The sequence below is a fragment of the Salvelinus fontinalis genome, chromosome 7 (assembly GCF_029448725.1).
Source record: "Salvelinus fontinalis isolate EN_2023a chromosome 7, ASM2944872v1, whole genome shotgun sequence".
Taxonomy (NCBI): domain Eukaryota; kingdom Metazoa; phylum Chordata; class Actinopteri; order Salmoniformes; family Salmonidae; genus Salvelinus; species Salvelinus fontinalis.
This window is the reverse complement of record NC_074671.1, coordinates 8,196,963-8,217,346: the sequence shown is the minus strand read 5'-3', so window position 1 is coordinate 8,217,346 and position 20,384 is coordinate 8,196,963. Positions and strand designations below refer to the sequence as shown.

Here is a 20,384-nt window from a genome sequence, read left to right as displayed (position 1 = left end):
AGCCCATTTCACCTCCCTGAACCAGAACATATCCTTCCTCCATGGGTAACAATGTTGCTTCCGTGCCTCCCCTGGCCTTGAACCAGAGACCCTCTGAACCAGTGGAGGCTGGTGGGGGGAGCTGTAAGAGGATGGGCTCATTGTAATGGCTGGAATGGACTAAATGGACCTGAGTCAAATGTGGTTTCCATATCATGTTCGATGTGTTTGATAATGTTCCATTGATTCCATTACAGTCTTTACAATAAAGCTCCTCCCACCAACTTCCTCTGCTCTGAACACATCAATAACTAGCTCCCACGAAACACGCTGTTGTCATGTCTATACATCTGCATTAATATCCATCTGTGTTAACATGGCAAGTAACACATCAAAACCTGCAATTCATGTACATTTTATGCTTGGATAGATGTGTCCGTATTTGCACAGCGGCCAGGAGTAAACTCACACCAGAAGTAAACTCACACCAGGAGTAAACTCACACCAGGAGTAAACTCACACCAGAAGTAAACTCACACCAGGAGTAAACTCACCCCAGGAGTAAACTCACACCAGAAGTAAACTCACACCAGGAGTAAACTCACCCCAGGAGTAAACTCACACCAGAAGTAAACTCACACCAGGAGTAAACTCACACCAGGAGTAAACTAACACCAGAAGTAAACTCACACCAGGAGTAAACTCACCCCAGGAGTAAACTCACACCAGAAGTAAACTCACACCAGGAGTAAACTCACCCCAGGAGTAAACTCACACCAGAAGTAAACTCACACCAGGAGTAAACTCACACCAGAAGTAAACTCACACCAGGAGTAAACTCACCCCAGGAGTAAACTCACCCCAGGAGTAAACTCACACCAGGAGTGAACTCACACCAGAAGTAAACTCACACCAGGATTAAACTCACACCAGAAGTAAACTCACACCAGGAGTAAACTCACACCAGTTGTACCAGGATTAAACTCACACAAGAAGTAAACTCACCCCAGGAGTAAACTCACCCCAGGAGTAAACTCACACCCGGATTAAAATCACACCAGGATTAAACTCACACCAGGAGTAAACTCACCCCAGGAGTAAGCTCACACCAGGAGTAAGCTCACACCAGGAGTAAACTCACACCAGGAGTAAGCTCACACCAGGAGTAAGCTCACACCAGGAGTAAACTCACACCAGATCATCAGATAGTAGGTTTTAGAAGACTGCACACACTCATTTGGTGTTTAAATGGATTTGTGTGTATTTAATTTTTTAGGATATGTGGGTGAGAGGGATGCCCACTGGCCAAATCACCACCTATCTGGAATATATGAGGCCTGGAGACAGAGACAGAGAGACAGAGAGACAGAGAGAGAGAGAGAGACAGACAGAGACAGAGACAGAGACAGAGACAGAGACAGAGAGAGAGAGAGTAAGAAAAAGATAGACATTGACAGAGAGAGAGAGAGAAAGAGACAGAGAGACAGACAGACAGACAGACAGACACAGAAAGAGAAAGAGAGTTAGATAGAAAGAGAGATGCTCTGTTGGAAGAGAAACTCACTCACAAAGAGTTTTTCAGTTCACTTAGAAGAGCCCAGTGATTACCTGGGTACGTTTCACATTATACAATATGGCCAAGTGGTCTTAGAGATGATATCCTAATCAGCCTCTCTCTCACTCTGTAACGTTACGGATAAGCAACGTTCCCTCAAAGCTGTGCACACTCCAAGGCTGATCGACAAACATTTCTGTTAAAAAAACGATGATAATACCTTGTGTTCCTATTTTGTACATTTGTCCAGGGCTGTTCCATCATTCAGCCTACAGTAGCAGCCAGTGTGTGGTGTTCAATGTTGGCCTACATTCCATGAGACTTAAAAAAAAAAAGAACACATGCAAGGCTGGACATGAACCTGTTAATCCACTTGTCCTTCAGACAAGGAGGTGACTGGACATGTTGTGTTGTTTGATGCAAGAAACCACTTTACAAAATAAAATGCAAAATACACAATAAAATGCCAATGAATTGTCGTTCGGGCCATTTAAAAAAAAAATTGTATACATTTTTTGAGGTAAGCTATATGATCACACCGGTAACAGATCCGTTGTTTTATTACTTGTGAAGCACAGATGAGTGAGCATACATTTATGCTCTGAGCCACATTTATGCTCTCAGCCACAACTGAGCCACACGGTCCCGTGTGGCTCAGTTGTTAGAGCATGACGCTTGCAACGCCAGGGTTGTGGGTTCAATTCCAGGGTTGTGGGTTCAAATCCCACGGGGGGACCAGGATGAATATGTATGAACTTTCCAATTTGTAAGTCGCTCTGGATAAGAGCATCTGCTAAATGACTTAAATTTAAATCATTCTATTTTTTATTTTTGTGGACTGATGGTGCCTGCATCTGACGGTCAGTCTCAGCGGAGAGAGAGAGCAGCAGACTGAGGGTCCGTCTCAGCAGAGAGAGAGAGCAGCAGACTGAGGGTCCGTCTCAGCGGAGAGAGAGAGCAGCAGACTGAGGGTCCGTCTCAGCAGAGAGAGAGAGCAGCAGACTGAGGGTCCGTCTCAGCAGAGAGAGAGAGCAGCAGACTGAGGGTCCGTCTCAGCAGAGAGAGAGAGCAGCAGACTGAGGGTCCGTCTCAGCGGAGAGAGAGAGCAGCAGACTGAGGGTCCGTCTCAGCGGAGAGAGAGAGCAGCAGACTGAGGGTCAGTCTCAGCGGAGGGAGAGAGCAGCAGACTGAGGGTCAGTCTCAGCGGAGTGAGAGAGCAGCAGACTGAGGGTCAGTCTCAGCGGAGGGAGAGAGCAGCAGACTGAGGGTCAGTCTCAGCGGAGGGAGAGAGCAGCAGACTGAGGGTCAGTCTCAGCGGAGGGAGAGAGCAGCAGACTGAGGGTCAGTCTCAGCGGAGTGAGAGAGCAGCAGACTGAGGGTCCGTCTCAGCGGAGAGAGAGAGCAGCAGACTGAGGGTCCGTCTCAGCAGAGGGAGAGAGCAGCAGACTGAGGGTCAGTCTCAGCGGAGGGAGAGAGCAGCAGACTGAGGGTCAGTCTCAGCGGAGTGAGAGAGCAGCAGACTGAGGGTCAGTCTCAGCGGAGGGAGAGAGCAGCAGACTGAGGGTCAGTCTCAGCGGAGGGAGAGAGCAGCAGACTGAGGGTCCGTCTCAGCGGAGAGAGAGAGCAGCAGACTGAGGGTCCGTCTCTCAACGTCCCTCCCCTCTCCCTTTCCTCCACTGACACTGACCAAAAAGGGACACCGTCTTCCAGATGATGGCGGAACTCGAGTCACACCGCAATATTTCTGCATCATGCACCAATTGATGTTGTTACTCCTATGAACAGAGAAAGTAAAATATTCCGCGATATTAGACAACAATGCAAGCCTATAGATACACTTTCCCACTCGTTCATTACTGCTGCAGTGCTTGTTGTAGCGCTGAGTAGAAATAGGAAGAACGGGCATTTCATGGGTTATAAAAGTGTTGAATACAAAGTGTTGACAGTGCTGAGTAAGAACCTAAACATGAACTCACTCATAAAAACAGCAGCTCTTAGCTGTATTCGTTGACAGTCTCTCTCTCTAGTCATGTTTAGAAACCTCACTGTATCAACTTTACTGTATTCGTTGACAGTCTCTCTCTCTAGTCATGTTTAGAAACCTCACTGTATCAACTTTACTGTATTCGTTGACAGTCTCTCTCTCTAGTCATGTTTAGAAACCTCACTGTATCAACTTTACTGTATTCGTTGACAGTCTCTCTCTCTAGTCATGTTTAGAAACCTCACCGTATCAACTTTACTGTATTCGTTGACAGTCTCTCTCTCTCTAGTCATGTTTTTAAACGTTTAGAAACCTCACCATATCAACTTTACTGTATTCGTTGACAGTCTCTCTAGTCATGTTTAGAAACCTCACTGTATCAACTTTACTGTATTCGTTGTCAGTCTCTCTCTCTAGTCATGTTTAGAAACCTCACTGTATTAACTTTACTGTATTCGTTGTCAGTCTCTCTCTCTCTCTAGTCATGTTTAGAAACCTCACTGTATTAACTTTACTGTATTCGTTGTCAGTCTCTCTCTCTAGTCATGTTTAGAAACCTCACTGTATTAACTTTACTGTATTCGTTGTCAGTCTCTCTCTCTCTAGTCATGTTTAGAAACCTCACCATATCAACTTTACTGTATTCGTTGTCAGTCTCTCTCTCTCTAGTCATGTTTAGAAACCTCACCATATCAACTTTACTGTATTCGTTGTCAGTCTCTCTCTCTAGTCATGTTTAGAAACCTCACTGTATTAACTTTACTGTATTCGTTGACAGTCTCTCTCTCTCTAGTCATGTTTTTAAACGTTTAGAAACCTCACTGTATCAACTTTACTGTATTCGTTGTCAGTCTCTCTCTCTAGTCATGTTTAGAAACCTCACTGTATTAACTTTACTGTATTCGTTGTCAGTCTCTCTCTCTCTAGTCATGTTTAGAAACCTCACCATATCAACTTTACTGTATTCGTTGTCAGTCTCTCTCTCTCTAGTCATGTTTAGAAACCTCACCATATCAACTTTACTGTATTCGTTGTCAGTCTCTCTCTCTCTAGTCATGTTTAGAAACCTCACCATATCAACTTTACTGTATTCGTTGTCAGTCTCTCTCTCTAGTCATGTTTAGAAACCTCACTGTATTAACTTTACTGTATTCGTTGACAGTCTCTCTCTCTCTAGTCATGTTTTTAAACGTTTAGAAACCTCACTGTATTAACTTTACTGTATTCGTTGTCAGTCTCTCTCTCTCTAGTCATGTTTAGAAACCTCACCATATCAACTTTACTGTATTCGTTGTCAGTCTCTCTCTCTCTAGTCATGTTTAGAAACCTCACCATATCAACTTTACTGTATTCGTTGTCAGTCTCTCTCTCGTCATGTTTAGAAACCTCACTGTATTCAACTTTACTGTATTCGTTGACAGTCTCTCTCTCTCTAGTCATGTTTAGAAACCTCACCATATCAACTTTACTGTATTCGTTGACAGTCTCTCTCTCTCTAGTCATGTTTAGAAACCTCACTGTATTCAACTTTACTGTATTCGTTGACAGTCTCTCTCTCTCTAGTCATGTTTAGAAACCTCACCATATCAACTTTACTGTATTCGTTGACAGTCTCTCTCTCTAGTCATGTTTAGAAACCTCCCCATATCAACTTTACTGTATTCGTTGACAGTCTCTCTCTCTAGTCATGTTTAGAAACCTCACCGTATCAACTTTACTGTATTCGTTGACAGTCTCTCTCTCTAGTCATGTTTAGAAACCTCACCGAATCAACTTTACTGTAGCTTTCTTTTACACCTGCTACGTTACTGCAGACACGGTCATCTGAGCCATCCGATTGGCCAGTGGTAGGCCTATAGTGCACTAGATTTGCTCTCTGTGCCCACCGGGAAGGCAGAGTTGTAACTTCAGACACACGAAATGGTTAAAAATTGCAACAGTTCGCCTACCCGGCGTGCAGGGCAGCTGAATCGGGTGCACCTACCACCAAGGCTTTATCATTGGGGTTTTTACAGAAATGTTAGCCGATCGACTAGGAATGTCTTGGAGATCGGTCGCGATCGACTGGTCGACCAGTTGGTGACTACTGCTCTATAAAGTTGAGTGAAGTTCAATATCGTGCTTCTCTCTGTGGGATAATATTTCTGTGCGGCAGTCTCGTGACTACTAGCTTAGAGGGAACATTAGCTATTGAACCGTAGTAAATATGTTAAAGCATGTCATGTGTTTGGTTTGAGGTGAAACCAAATCATTATGGACTCTGTTGGTTTAGGCCCAGTAGTCATGTATATGTACAGCCCAGTTAATACTGAAGACATCCTATTATACAATGGAAATAGCTTCATGTTGAAACAGGGACAGGCTTCCCCACATGCTGCATTGAGAAGAATGAAGCAGGAAGTTAGTTTGCTGTAACTACTGGAGCGTCTGCTTGCCTAAGTGTGTCGAGAGGGAAATATACATGTTTTATAGCATCTTGTACAAAGTAGGTGTTACGGCTCTCGTTGGTGCTATGAGGAAGAGTGGACCGAAGCGCAGCATGGAAAGTGTTCATGATTCTTTTATTTCAAAAAACACTCAAAACAAAAAAAAATAACAAATGTGAAAAACGAAAGCGCACAGTTCTGTCAGGCAGAAAACACGAAAAAGAAAACAAGATCCCACAAAACCCAAAAGGAAAATGACAACTTATGTGTGATCCCCAATCAGAGACAACGATAGACAACTTCCTCTGATTGGGAAACCCACACGGCCAAAAACAAGGAAATAGAAAACATAGACTTTCCCACCCGAGTCACACCCTGACCTAAACCAAACATAGAAAATAATAAGGAACTCTAAGGTCAGGGCGTGACAGTAACTAAAGAAACGTGTGAATGATGTGACTGACAAACTAAACCGTGGTTTTAGACCAAACCCACAGGAAGGACTATTTGATGCTTTTAGACAGACCAATCAACATTAAATCTAATTTTGTTGGTCATATACACATATTGAGCAGATGTTATTGCTGGTGTAGCTAAATGCTTTGTGTTCCTAGCTCCAACATTGCAGTAATATCTAACAATTCACAACAATACACACACATCTAAAAGTAAAAGAATGGAATTAAGAAACATATAAATATTAAGACAAGCAATGACAGAGTCCGGGCGTATCAATATTTATGATTACTACATGATTCCATATGTGTTATTTCATAGTTTTGATGTCTTCACTATTATTCTACAATGTATAAAATAGTAAAAATAAAGAAAAACACTTGAATTAGTAGTTGTGTCCAATTTTTGGCCTGTTACTGTATGTGTGTGATGTATAGTTATCATGGACAGTATGTGGATAGAATATTTAGCATATCTAGAATACGTAGGACATAATAGTATAGGGCTGGGTCTGCACCGTGTGAAGACAGTATGGTATTAGCCGCTTAACCACTAGTATAGGGCTGGGTCTGCACCGTGTGAAGACAGACTATGGTATTAGCCCCTTAACCACTAGTATAGGGCTGGGTCTGCACCGTGTGAAGACAGACTATGGTATTAGCCCCTTAACCACTAGTATAGGGCTGGGTCTGCACCGTGTAAAGACAGAGTATGGTATTAGCCCCTTAACCACTAGTATAGGGCTGGGTCTGCACCGTGTGAAGACAGTATGGTATTAGCCGCTTAACCACTAGTATAGGGCTGGGTCTGCACCGTGTGAAGACAGACTATGGTATTAGCCCCTTAACCACTAGTATAGGGCTGGGTCTGCACCGTGTAAAGACAGAGTATGGTATTAGCCCCTTAACCACTAGTATAGGGCTGGGTCTGCACCGTGTAAAGACAGAGTATGGTATTAGCCCCTTAACCACTAGTATAGGGCTGGGTCTGCACCGTGTAAAGACAGAGTATGGTATTAGCCCCTTAACCACTAGTATAGGGCTGGGTCTGCACCGTGTGAAGACAGTATGGTATTAGCCCCTTATCCACTAGTATAGGGCTGGGTCTGCACCGTGTGAAGACAGTATGGTATTAGCCCCTTATCCACTAGTATAGGGCTGGGTCTGCACCGTGTAAAGACAGTATGGTACTAGCCCCTTAACCACTAGTATAGGGCTGGGTCTGCACCGTGTGAAGACAGAGTATGGTATTAGCCCCTTAACCACTAGTATAGGGCTGGGTCTGCACCGTGTAAAGACAGTATGGTACTAGCCCCTTAACCACTAGTATAGGGCTGGGTCTGCACCGTGTGAAGACAGAGTATGGTATTAGCCCCTTAACCACTAGTATAGGGCTGGGTCTGCACCGTGTAAAGACAGTATGGTACTAGCCCCTTAACCACTAGTATAGGGCTGGGTCTGCACCGTGTGAAGACAGTATGGTACTAGCCCCTTAACCACTAGTATAGGGCTGGGTCTGCACCGTGTGAAGACAGAGTATGGTATTAGCCCCTTAACCACTAGTATAGGGCTGGGTCTGCACCGTGTAAAGACAGAGTATAATATTAGCCCCTTACTACTAGTATATGGCTTGTAAAGACAGACTATGGTATTAGCCCCTTACTACTAGTATATGGCTTGTAAAGACAGAGTATGGTACTAGCCCCTTACCACTAGTATATGGCTTGTAAAGACAGAGTATGGTATTAGCCCCTTATCCACTAGTATATGGCTTGTAAAGACAGAGTATGGTATTAGCCCCTTAACAATCCACTAGTATATGGCTTGTAAAGACAGAGTATGGTATTAGCCCCTTACCACTAGTATATGGCTTGTAAAGACAGAGTATGGTATTAGCCCCTTATCCACTAGTATATGGCTTGTAAAGACAGAGTATGGTACTAGCCCCTTAACAATCCACTAGTATATGGCTTGTAAAGACAGAGTATGGTATTAGCCCCTTATCCACTAGTATATGGCTTGTAAAGACAGAGTATGGTATTAGCCCCTTAACCACTAGTATATGGCTTGTAAAGACAGAGTATAGTTCTATCCCCTTAACAATCCACTAGTATATGGCTTGTAAAGACAGAGTATGGTATTAGCCCCTTAACAATCCACTAGTATATGGCTTGTAAAGACAGAGTATGGTATTAGCCCCTCATCCACTAGTATATGGCTTGTAAAGACAGAGTATGGTATTAGCCCCTTAACCACTAGTATATGGCTCGTAAAGACAGAGTATGGTATTAGCCCCTTACCACTAGTATATGGCTTGTAAAGACAGAGTATAGTTCTATCCCCTTAACTATCCACTAGTATATGGCTTGTAAAGACAGAGTATGGTATTAGCCCCTTACCACTAGTATATGGCTTGTAAAGACAGACTATGGTATTAGCCCCTTACTACTAGTATATGGCTTGTAAAGACAGAGTATGGTATTAGCCCCTTACCACTAGTATATGGCTTGTAAAGACAGAGTATGGTATTAGCCCCTTACTACTAGTATATGGCTTGTAAAGACAGAGTATGGTATTAGCCCCTTACCACTAGTATATGGCTTGTAAAGACAGAGTATGGTATTAGCCCCTTACCACTAGTATATGGCTTGTAAAGACAGAGTATGGTATTAGCCCCTTACCACTAGTATATGGCTTGTAAAGACAGAGTATGGTATTAGCCCCTTAACAATCCACTAGTATATGGCTTGTAAAGACAGAGTATGGTATTAGCCCCTTATCCACTAGTATATGGCTTGTAAAGACAGAGTATGGTATTAGCCCCTTAACAATCCACTAGTATATGGCTTGTAAAGACAGAGTATGGTATTAGCCCCTTACCACTAGTATATGGCTTGTAAAGACAGAGTATGGTATTAGCCCCTTATCCACTAGTATATGGCTTGTAAAGACAGAGTATGGTACTAGCCCCTTAACAATCCACTAGTATATGGCTTGTAAAGACAGAGTATGGTATTAGCCCCTTATCCACTAGTATATGGCTTGTAAAGACAGAGTATGGTATTAGCCCCTTAACCACTAGTATATGGCTTGTAAAGACAGAGTATAGTTCTATCCCCTTAACAATCCACTAGTATATGGCTTGTAAAGACAGAGTATGGTATTAGCCCCTTAACAATCCACTAGTATATGGCTTGTAAAGACAGAGTATGGTATTAGCCCCTTATCCACTAGTATATGGCTTGTAAAGACAGAGTATGGTATTAGCCCCTTAACCACTAGTATATGGCTCGTAAAGACAGAGTATGGTATTAGCCCCTTACCACTAGTATATGGCTTGTAAAGACAGAGTATAGTTCTATCCCCTTAACAATCCACTAGTATATGGCTTGTAAAGACAGAGTATGGTATTAGCCCCTTAACCACTAGTATATGGCTTGTAAAGACAGAGTATGGTATTAGCCCCTTACCACTAGTATATGGCTTGTAAAGACAGAGTATGGTATTAGCCCCTTACCACTAGTACATGGCTTGTAAAGACAGAGTATGGTATTAGCCCCTTAACAATCCACTAGTATATGGCTTGTAAAGACAGAGTATGGTATTAGCCCCTTAACAATCCACTAGTATATGGCTTGTAAAGACAGAGTATGGTATTAGCCCCTTACCACTAGTATATGGCTTGTAAAGACAGAGTATGGTATTAGCCCCTTATCCACTAGTATATGGCTTGTAAAGACAGAGTATAGTTCTATCCCCTTAACAATCCACTAGTATATGGCTTGTAAAGACAGAGTATGGTATTAGCCCCTTAACAATCCACTAGTATATGGCTTGTAAAGACAGAGTATGGTATTAGCCCCTTAACAATCCACTAGTATATGGCTCGTAAAGACAGAGTATGGTATTAGCCCCTTACCACTAGTATATGGCTTGTAAAGACAGAGTATAGTTCTATCCCCTTAACAATCCACTAGTATATGGCTTGTAAAGACAGAGTATGGTATTAGCCCCTTAACCACTAGTATATGGCTTGTAAAGACAGAGTATGGTATTAGCCCCTTACCACTAGTATATGGCTTGTAAAGACAGAGTATGGTATTAGCCCCTTACCACTAGTATATGGCTTGTAAAGACAGAGTATGGTATTAGCCCCTTAACAATCCACTAGTATATGGCTTGTAAAGACAGAGTATGGTATTAGCCCCTTAACAATCCACTAGTATATGGCTTGTAAAGACAGAGTATGGTATTAGCCCCTTACCACTAGTATATGGCTTGTAAAGACAGAGTATGGTATTAGCCCCTTAACCACTAGTACATGGCTTGTAAATACAGAGTATGGTATTAGCCCCTTAACTACTAGTATATGGCTTGTAAAGACAGAGTATGGTATTAGCCCCTTAACCACTAGTATATGGCTTGTAAAGACAGAGTATGGAATTAGCCCCTTATCCACTAGTATATGGCTTGTAAAGACAGACTATAGTTCTAGCCCCTTAACAATCCACTAATATATAGCTTGTAAAGACAGAGTATGGTATTAGCCCCTTACCACTAGTATATGGCTTGTAACGACAGAGTATGGAATTAACCCCTTAACCACTAGTATATGGCTTGTAAAGACAGAGTATGGTACTAGCCCCTTAACCACTACTATATGGCTTGTAAAGACAGAGTATGGTATTAGCCCCTTACCACTAGTATATGGCTTGTAAAGACAGAGTATGGTATTAGCCCCTTACCTATCCACTAGTATATGGCTTGTAAAGACAGAGTATAGTTCTAGCCCCTTAACAACCCACTAGTATATGGCTTGTAAAGACAGAGTATGGTACTAGCCCCTTAACCACTACTATATGGCTTGTAAAGACAGAGTATGGTATTAGCCCCTTAACCACTAGTATATGGCTTGTAAAGACAGAGTATGGTATTAGCCCCTTACCTATCCACTAGTATATGGCTTGTAAAGACAGAGTATAGTTCTATCCCCTTAACAATCCACTAGTATATTGCTTGTAAAGACAGAGTATGGTATTAGCCCCTTACTACTAGTATATGGCTTGTAAAGACAGAGTTTGGTATTAGCCCCTTACCACTAGTATATGGCTTGTAGAGACAGAGTATGGTACTAGCCCCTTAACTATCCACTAGTATATGGCTTGTAAAGACAGAGTATGGTATTAGCCCCTTACCACTAGTATATGGCTTGTAAAGACAGAGTATGGTATTAGCCCCTTACCACTAGTATATGGCTTGTAAAGACAGACTATAGTTCTAGCCCCTTAACAACCCACTAGTATATGGCTTGTAAAGACAGAGTATGGTACTAGCCCCTTAACCACTACTATATGGCTTGTAAAGACAGAGTATGGTATTAGCCCCTTACCACTAGTATATGGCTTGTAAAGACAGAGTATGGTATTAGCCCCTTAACCACTAGTACATGGCTTGTAAATACAGAGTATGGTATTAGCCCCTTAACTACTAGTATATGGCTTGTAAAGACAGAGTATGGTATTAGCCCCTTAACCACTAGTATATGGCTTGTAAAGACAGAGTATGGAATTAGCCCCTTATCCACTAGTATATGGCTTGTAAAGACAGACTATAGTTCTAGCCCCTTAACAATCCACTAATATATAGCTTGTAAAGACAGAGTATGGTATTAGCCCCTTACCACTAGTATATGGCTTGTAACGACAGAGTATGGAATTAACCCCTTAACCACTAGTATATGGCTTGTAAAGACAGAGTATGGTACTAGCCCCTTAACCACTACTATATGGCTTGTAAAGACAGAGTATGGTATTAGCCCCTTACCACTAGTATATGGCTTGTAAAGACAGAGTATGGTATTAGCCCCTTAACCACTAGTATATGGCTTGTAAATACAGAGTATGGTATTAGCCCCTTACCACTAGTATATGGCTTGTAAAGACAGAGTATGGTACTAGCCCCTTAACAACCCACTAGTATATGGCTTGTAAAGACAGAGTATGGTATTAGCCCCTTAACTACTAGTATATGGCTTGTAAAGACAGAGTATGGTATTAGCCCCTTAACCACTAGTATATGGCTTGTAAAGACAGAGTATGGAATTAGCCCCTTATCCACTAGTATATGGCTTGTAAAGACAGACTATAGTTCTAGCCCCTTAACAATCCACTAATATATAGCTTGTAAAGACAGAGTATGGTATTAGCCCCTTACCACTAGTATATGGCTTGTAACGACAGAGTATGGAATTAACCCCTTAACCACTAGTATATGGCTTGTAAAGACAGAGTATGGTACTAGCCCCTTAACCACTAGTATATGGCTTGTAAAGACAGAGTATGGTATTAGCCGCTTATCCACTAGTATATGGCTTGTAAAGACAGAGTATGGTATTAGCCCCTTATCCACTAGTATATGGCTTGTAAAAACAGACTATGGTATTAGCCCCTTAACCCTCCACTAGTATATGGCTTGTAAAAACAGACTATGGTATTAGCCCCTTACCACTAGTATATGGCTTGTAAAGACAGAGTATGGTACTAGCCCCTTATCCACTAGTATATGGCTTGTAAAGACAGAGTATGGTATTAGCCCCTTATCCACTAGTATATGGCTTGTAAAGACAGAGTATGGTATTAGCCCCTTATCCACTAGTATATGGCTTGTAAAAACAGACTATGGTATTAGCCCCTTAACTATCCACTAGTATATGGCTTGTAAAGACAGAGTATGGTATTAGCCCCTTATCCACTAGTATATGGCTTGTAAAGACAGAGTATGGTATTAGCCCCTTACCACTAGTATATGGCTTGTAAAGACAGAGTATGGTATTAGCCCCTTATCCACTAGTATATGGCTTGTAAAGACAGAGTATGGTATTAGCCCCTTATCCACTAGTATATGGCTTGTAAAGACAGAGTATGGTATTAGCCCCTTATCCACTAGTATTTTATTTATTTATTTATTTATTTATTTAACCTTTATTTAACCAGGTAGGCAAATTGAGAACACGTTCTCATTTACAATTGCGACCTGGCCAAGATAAAGCAAAGCAGTTCGACACATACAACAACACATAGTTACACATGGAGTAAAAACAAACATATAGTCAATAATACAGTGAAAAAAAATAAGTCTATATACAATGTGAGCAAGTGAGGTGAGATAAGGGAGGTGAAGGCAAACAGATATATGTATAAATAAATAAAATATAAAAAGGCCATGGAGGCGAAGTGAGTACAACACAGCAAGTAAAATAAAAACTAAAAAACACTGGAATGGTTGGTTTGCATTGGAAGAAAGTGCAAAGTAGAGACAGAAATAATGGGGTGCAAAGGAGCAAAATAAATTAATAAATAAATACAGTAGGTAAAGAGGTAGTTGTTTGGGCTAAATTGTAGATGGGTTATGTACAGGTGCAGTAATCTATGAGCTGCTCTGACAGCTGGTGCTTAAAGCTAGTGAGGGAGATAGTATATGGCTTGTAAAGACAGAGTATGGTATTAGCCCCTTAACAATCCACTAGTATATGGCTTGTAAAGACAGAGTATGGTACTAGCCCCTTAACTATCCACTAGTATATGGCTTGTAAAGACAGAGTATGGTATTAGCCCCTTAACCACTAGTATATGGCTTGTAAAGGCAGAGTATGGTATTAGCCCCTTAACCACTAGTATATGGCTTGTAAAGACAGAGTATGGTATTAGCCCCTTAACAATCCACTAGTATATGGCTTGTAAAGACAGAGTATGGTTATACTGCATTCGTTGCTATACTAAATCTCAAGTTTGAACTCTTGGGAATAGTCCTCTACCTCCCTGTCTCACAGGGGAGACAGGGGGACATGTAGCCAGGGGAGACGGGGGGACATGTAGCCAGGGGAGACAGGGGGACATGTAGCCAGGGGAGACAGGGGGACATGTAGCCAGGGGAAACAGGGGGATATGTAGCCAGGGGAGACAGGGGGACATGTAGCCAGGGGAGACAGGGGGATATGTAGCCAGGGGAGACAGGGGGATGTGTAGCCAGGGGAAACAGGGGGACATGTTGCCAGGGGAGACAGGGAGATATGTTGCCATGGGAGACAGGGCGATATGTAGCCAGGGGAGACAGGGGGATATGTATCCAGGGGAGACAGGGGGACATGTAGCCAGGGGAAACAGGGGGACATGTAGCCAGGGGAAACAGGGGGACATGTAGCCAGGGGAGACAGGGGGATATGTAGCCAGGGGAGACAGGGGGACATGTAGCCAGGGGAAACAGGGGGACATGTTGCCAGGGGAGACAGGGAGATATGTTGCCATGGGAGACAGGGCGATATGTAGCCAGGGGAGACAGGGGGATATGTATCCAGGGGAGACAGGGGGACATGTAGCCAGGGGACACAGGGGGACATGTAGCCAGGGGAGACAGGGAGATATGTAGCCAGGGGAGACAGGGCGACATGTAGCCAGGGGAGACAGGGGGATATGTATCCAGGGGAGACAAGGGGATATGTTGCCAGGGGAGACAGGAATATATGTATCCAGGGGAGACAGGGGGATATGTATCCAGGGGAGACAGGGGGATATGTTGCCAGGGGAGACAGGAATATATGTATCCAGGGGAGACAGGGGGATATGTAGCCAGGGGAGACAGGGGGATATGTAGCCAGGGGAGACAGGGGGACATGTTGCCAGGGGAGACAGGAATATATGTATCCAGGGGAGACAGAGGGATATGTAGCCAGAGGAGACAAGAATATATGTATCCAGGGGAGACAGGGGGACATGTAGCCAGGGGAGACAGGAATATATGTATCCAGGGGAGACAGGAATATATGTATCCAGGGGAGACAGGGGGACATGTTGCCAGGGGAGACAGGAATATATGTATCCAGGGGAGACAGGGGGACATGTTGCCAGGGGAGAAAGGAATACATGTATCCAGGGGAGACAGGAATATATGTATCCAGGGGAGACAGGAATATATGTATCCAGGGGAGACAGGGGGACATGTTGCCAGGGGAGACAGGAATATATGTATCCAGGGGAGACAGGGGGATATGTAGCCAGGGGAGCAATGGGGGCAATGCATCTGTCTATGTTCAATTATTTGAAGTCTTTCCTCATTAGGTTATCACCAGAATGGTAGTCTTTCCTCATTAGGTTATCACCAGAATGGAAGTCTTTCCTCATTAGGTTATCACCAGAATGGAAGTCTTTCCTCATTAGGTTATCACCAGAATGGAAGTCTTTCCTCATTAGGTTATCACCAGAATGGAAGTCTTTCCTCATTAGGTTATCACCAGAATGGAAGTCTTTCCTCATTAGGTTATCACCAGAATGGAAGTCTTTCCTCATTAGGTTATCACCAGAATGGAAGTATTCAGTACACATATATGATTTCTCATTAAAAGAGCCAGACATTCGGTAACACTTTATAGATCGTTTACTGGATTACAATGTGAATTATTTTGAAGTCTATAAAGCCATGTTCATGAATCAAACAGAGGTTTGGTTATGAAGATGACATACATTTAGTGTAAATGCAATAGATTATGGTTGCTTGACATTCTAACTGTTGAAACAAAGATTCAGGTGCGTTGTGAAGTTCTTGTCAGATTATAAATCATGTTGTATCTTCTCTCTCTCTCTCTCTCCAACAGCTGAACCAGTGGATGTGCTGAAAGTATTAGACTTTCACAATTCCCCCGAAAGAGTTAGGAAAACATCAGGATTTTGCACATACCGAAGAGCATCTGAGCCGGACACAGCCTACAGAGTTGGAAAGCAAGCCCAGATCAGTGCCCCCACCAAGCAGCTTTTCCCAGGTAAGACAAACCCTGTCCTTCCATCCCTCCGTTCCACTCCATCCTCTCTCTGTCTTACTCCAAATCCTGGCTGTGCAGCGCAGAAGGGAGCGGTGTTTAAAAGTGTCTTTTGTTCGTCTTGCCAAGACTTTTGACAGGAGATGACATCCCTGATCTGATAATGTAGCAGTGCTGTATTCCTTCCTCAGACTGTTTGTATTCCACCAACCCCAAGAGAGAGAGAATCTGGCTGAGAGAGCTAGCTAGTCTAACAGCAACCCCCAGAGAGAGAGAATCTGGCTGAGAGAACTAGCTAGTCTAACACCAACCCCAGAGAGAGAGAATCTGGCTGAGAGAACTAGCTAGTCTGACACCAACCCCCAGAGAGAGAGAATCTGGCTGAGAGAACTAGCTAGTCTGACACCAACCCCCAGAGAGAGAGAATCTGGCTGAGGGAACTAGCTAGCCTGACACCAACCCCAGAGAGAGAATCTGGCTGAGAGAACTAGCTAGTCTGACACCAACCCCCAGAGCGAGAGAATCTGGCTGAGGGAACTAGCTAGCCTGACACCAACCCCAGAGAGAGAGAATCTGGCTGAGAGAGCTAGCTAGTCTAACAGCAACCCCCAGAGAGAGAGAATCTGGCTGAGAGAACTAGCTAGTCTAACACCAACCCCAGAGAGAGAGAATCTGGCTGAGAGAACTAGCTAGTCTGACACCAACCCCCAGAGAGAGAGAATCTGGCTGAGAGAACTAGCTAGTCTGACACCAACCCCCAGAGAGAGAGAATCTGGCTGAGGGAACTAGCTAGCCTGACACCAACCCCAGAGAGAGAATCTGGCTGAGAGAACTAGCTAGTCTGACACCAACCCCCAGAGCGAGAGAATCTGGCTGAGGGAACTAGCTAGCCTGACACCAACCCCAGAGAGAGAGAATCTGGCTGAGAGAACTAGCTAGTCTGACACCAACCCCCAGAGAGAGGGAATCTGGCTGAGAGAACTAGCTAATCTAACACCAACCCCAGAGAGAGAGAATCTGGCTGAGAGAACTAGCTAGTCTAACAGCAACCCCCAGAGAGAGAGAATCTGGCTGAGGGAACTAGCTAGTCTAACACCAACCCTAGAGAGAGAAAATCTGGCTGAGAGAACTAGCTAGTCTAACACCAACCCTAGAGAGAGAGAATCTGGCTGAGAGAACTAGCTAGTCTGACACCAACCCCCAGAGCGAGAGAATCTGGCTGAGAGGGAAGGCTTGAGTGGAATAAAAGAAATTAACTCAATGGCCGTCATGTAGAAATAATAAACTATTATTATGAGTCTGGATTATGCACCAGAGTTGTTTCAGGTGTTTTATGTGAGACTCTAGATACTGATTTATTTCATGTGGGTGTTAAAACCCAAGTATGACTCATTCATAGATCTGTTTAGTTGGGACTAACTCATGTCCTAATCTCCTTTTAAAGTTTTGTAGGATATTTTATAAATTGTATTCTTCTTTGGTGCAACTTTTCAAATCGCTAATGTAGAATTGTTTGTGTTTAAATAAACTCAAGAAAAGTGTCAATACATCTGTTATAATGTTCAGACATTGGTTGCCCTCCAATTTGTCTCTTCTGAAATGAAAATTGTACTCTAAATACGTGAGATTTTACACGTTCAATATCATTGCCCTAAAATCTATAGCGTTGTCATCAAGCCTGGAAATGTATGTACATGGATAAAGTAGTATACGATTAGCTCAGGGCCCGTGTGGCTTAGTTGGTAGAGTGTGATGCTTGTAAGGGTTGTGGGTTTGATTCCCGCTGGAATGAATAAATGAAGAGCTTAGGTCTATCTGCATGCTTGAAAGACTGTAAACCTGGGGTAGTTGCAGAACAAATTACACCTTACACCAAAAAACATAAACACAATGTGTGTCTATAGGAAACTGTATATGATTGTGTAAATGTAAAGGGTAACCGAATTGAAAAGTCCTCACCTGTGATTTCTGTTTTTTGTTACTCAATAATACACATCTTACGATTGAATCAGTCGCATCTTACGATTGAATCAGTCGATTATTACGATTGAATCAGTCGCATCTTACGATTGAATCAGTCGATTATTACGATTGAATCAGTCGCATCTTACGATTGAATCAGTCGATTATTACGATTGAATCAGTCGCATCTTACGATTGAATCAGTCGCATCTTACGATTGAATCAGTCGCATCTTATGATTGAATCAGTCGCATCTTACAATTGAATCAGTCGCATCTTACAATTGAATCAGTCGCATCTTACAATTGAATCAGTCGCATCTTATGATTGAATCAGTTCCGTGTATTTCTAACCTGATCTAACATGTGTTCTGTGCATTGTGTGTGTGTGTGTGTGTGTGTGTGTGTGTGTGTGTGTGTGTGTGTGTGTGTGTGTGTGTGTGTGTGTGTGTGTGTGTGTGTGTGTGTGTGTGTGTGTGTGTGTGTGTGTGTGTGTGTGTGTGTATTGTGTGTGTGTGTGTGTGACAGTGTGTTACTGTATCTCTGTATTTCTAACCCAACCTGTGTGTTCTGTAGGGGGTGTGTTCCCTGAAGACTTCTCCGTCCTGACCACCCTCAGGCCCAAGGCCGGCCTCCAGTCCTTCCTGCTGTCTGTTTACAGTGAGCAGGGCGTGCAGCAGCTGGGGGTGGAGGTGGGACGCTCACCCGTCTTCCTGTATGAGGACCAGAGCGGCAAGCCCGCCCCTGAGGACTACCCCCTGTTCCGCTCTCTCAACCTGGCCGACGGAAAGTAAGTCAAGACTGACCTACCACTACTGCTGCTGGTTGGTCTCACAGAGAACAGGGAGAGAGACGGAGGAAGGGAGACCATCGCTGCTCACAGAGAACAGGGAGAGAGACGGAGGAAGGGAGACCATTGCTGATCACAGAGAACAGGGAGAGAGACGGAGGAAGGGAGACCATCGCTGCTCACAGAGAACAGGGAGAGTGATGGAAGAAGGGAGACCATCGCTGATCACAGAGAACAGGGAGAGTGACGGAGGGAGACCATCGCTGATCACAGAGAACAGGGAGAGTGATGGAGGAAGGGAGACCATTGCTGATCACAGAGAACAGGGAGAGTGACGGAGGGAGACCATCGCTGATCACAGAGAACAGGGAGAGTGACGGAGGAAGACCATCGCTGATCACAGAGAACAGGGAGAGTGATGGAGGAAGGGAGACCATTGCTGATCACAGAGAACAGGGAGAGTGACGGAGGGAGACCATCGCTGCTCACAGAGAACAGGGAGAGTGACGGAGGAAGGGAGACCATTGCTGATCACAGAGAACAGGGAGAGAGACGGAGGAAGGGAGACCATCGCTGATCACAGAGAACAGGGAGAGTGATGGAGGAAGGGAGACCATTGCTGATCACAGAGAACAGGGAGAGAGACGGAGGAAGGGAGACCATCGCTGATCACAAAGAACAGGGAGAGTGATGGAGGAAGGGAGACCATCGCTGATCCCAGAGAACAGGGAGAGTGATGGAGGAAGGGAGACCATTGCTGATCACAGAGAACAGGGAGAGTGATGGAGGAAGGGAGACCATCGCTGATCACAGAGAACAGGGAGAGTGACGGAGGAAGGGAGACCATCGCTGAGCACAGAGAACAAGGAGAGTGATGGAGGAAGGGAGACCATCGCTGATCACAGAGAACAGGGAGAGTGACGGAGACCATCGCTGCTCACAGAGAACAGGGAGAGGGAGGGAGACCATCGCTGCTCACAGAGACCAGAGAGAGGTAGGGAGACCATCACTGCTTACAGAGACCAGGGAGAGGGAGACCATCGCTGCTTACAGAGAACAGCCGAGAGGGAGACCATCGCTGCTTACAGAGACCAGGGAGAGGGAGACCATCGCTGCTTACAGAGAACAGCCGAGAGGGAGACCATCGCTGCTTACAGAGACCAGGGAGAGGGAGACCATCGCTGCTTACAGAGAACAGGGAGAGGGAGGGAGACCATCACTGCTTACAGAGACCAGGGAGAGGGAGGGAGATCATCGCTGCTTACAGAGAACATGAAGAGGGAGGGAGACCATCGCTGCTTACAGAGACCAGGGAGACCATCGCTGCTTACAGAGACCAGGGAGAGGGAGACCATCGCTGCTTACAGAGACCAGGGAGAGGGAGACCATCGCTGCTCACAGAGAACAGGGAGACCATCGCTGCTTA

General features: G+C 44.1%; 1 protein-coding gene across 1 annotated transcript in view; it reads left to right on the top strand.

Annotated features, from left to right (window-relative positions):
• Positions 1 to 20,384, top strand: part of LOC129858884 (collagen alpha-1(XI) chain-like) — a 269,909-nt gene that overhangs the window by 13,236 nt on the left and 236,289 nt on the right. The window contains 2 exon segments of the mRNA XM_055928121.1: positions 16,046 to 16,210; positions 18,745 to 18,958. Of these exon segments, the coding sequence (XP_055784096.1) occupies positions 16,046 to 16,210; positions 18,745 to 18,958 (379 nt within the window).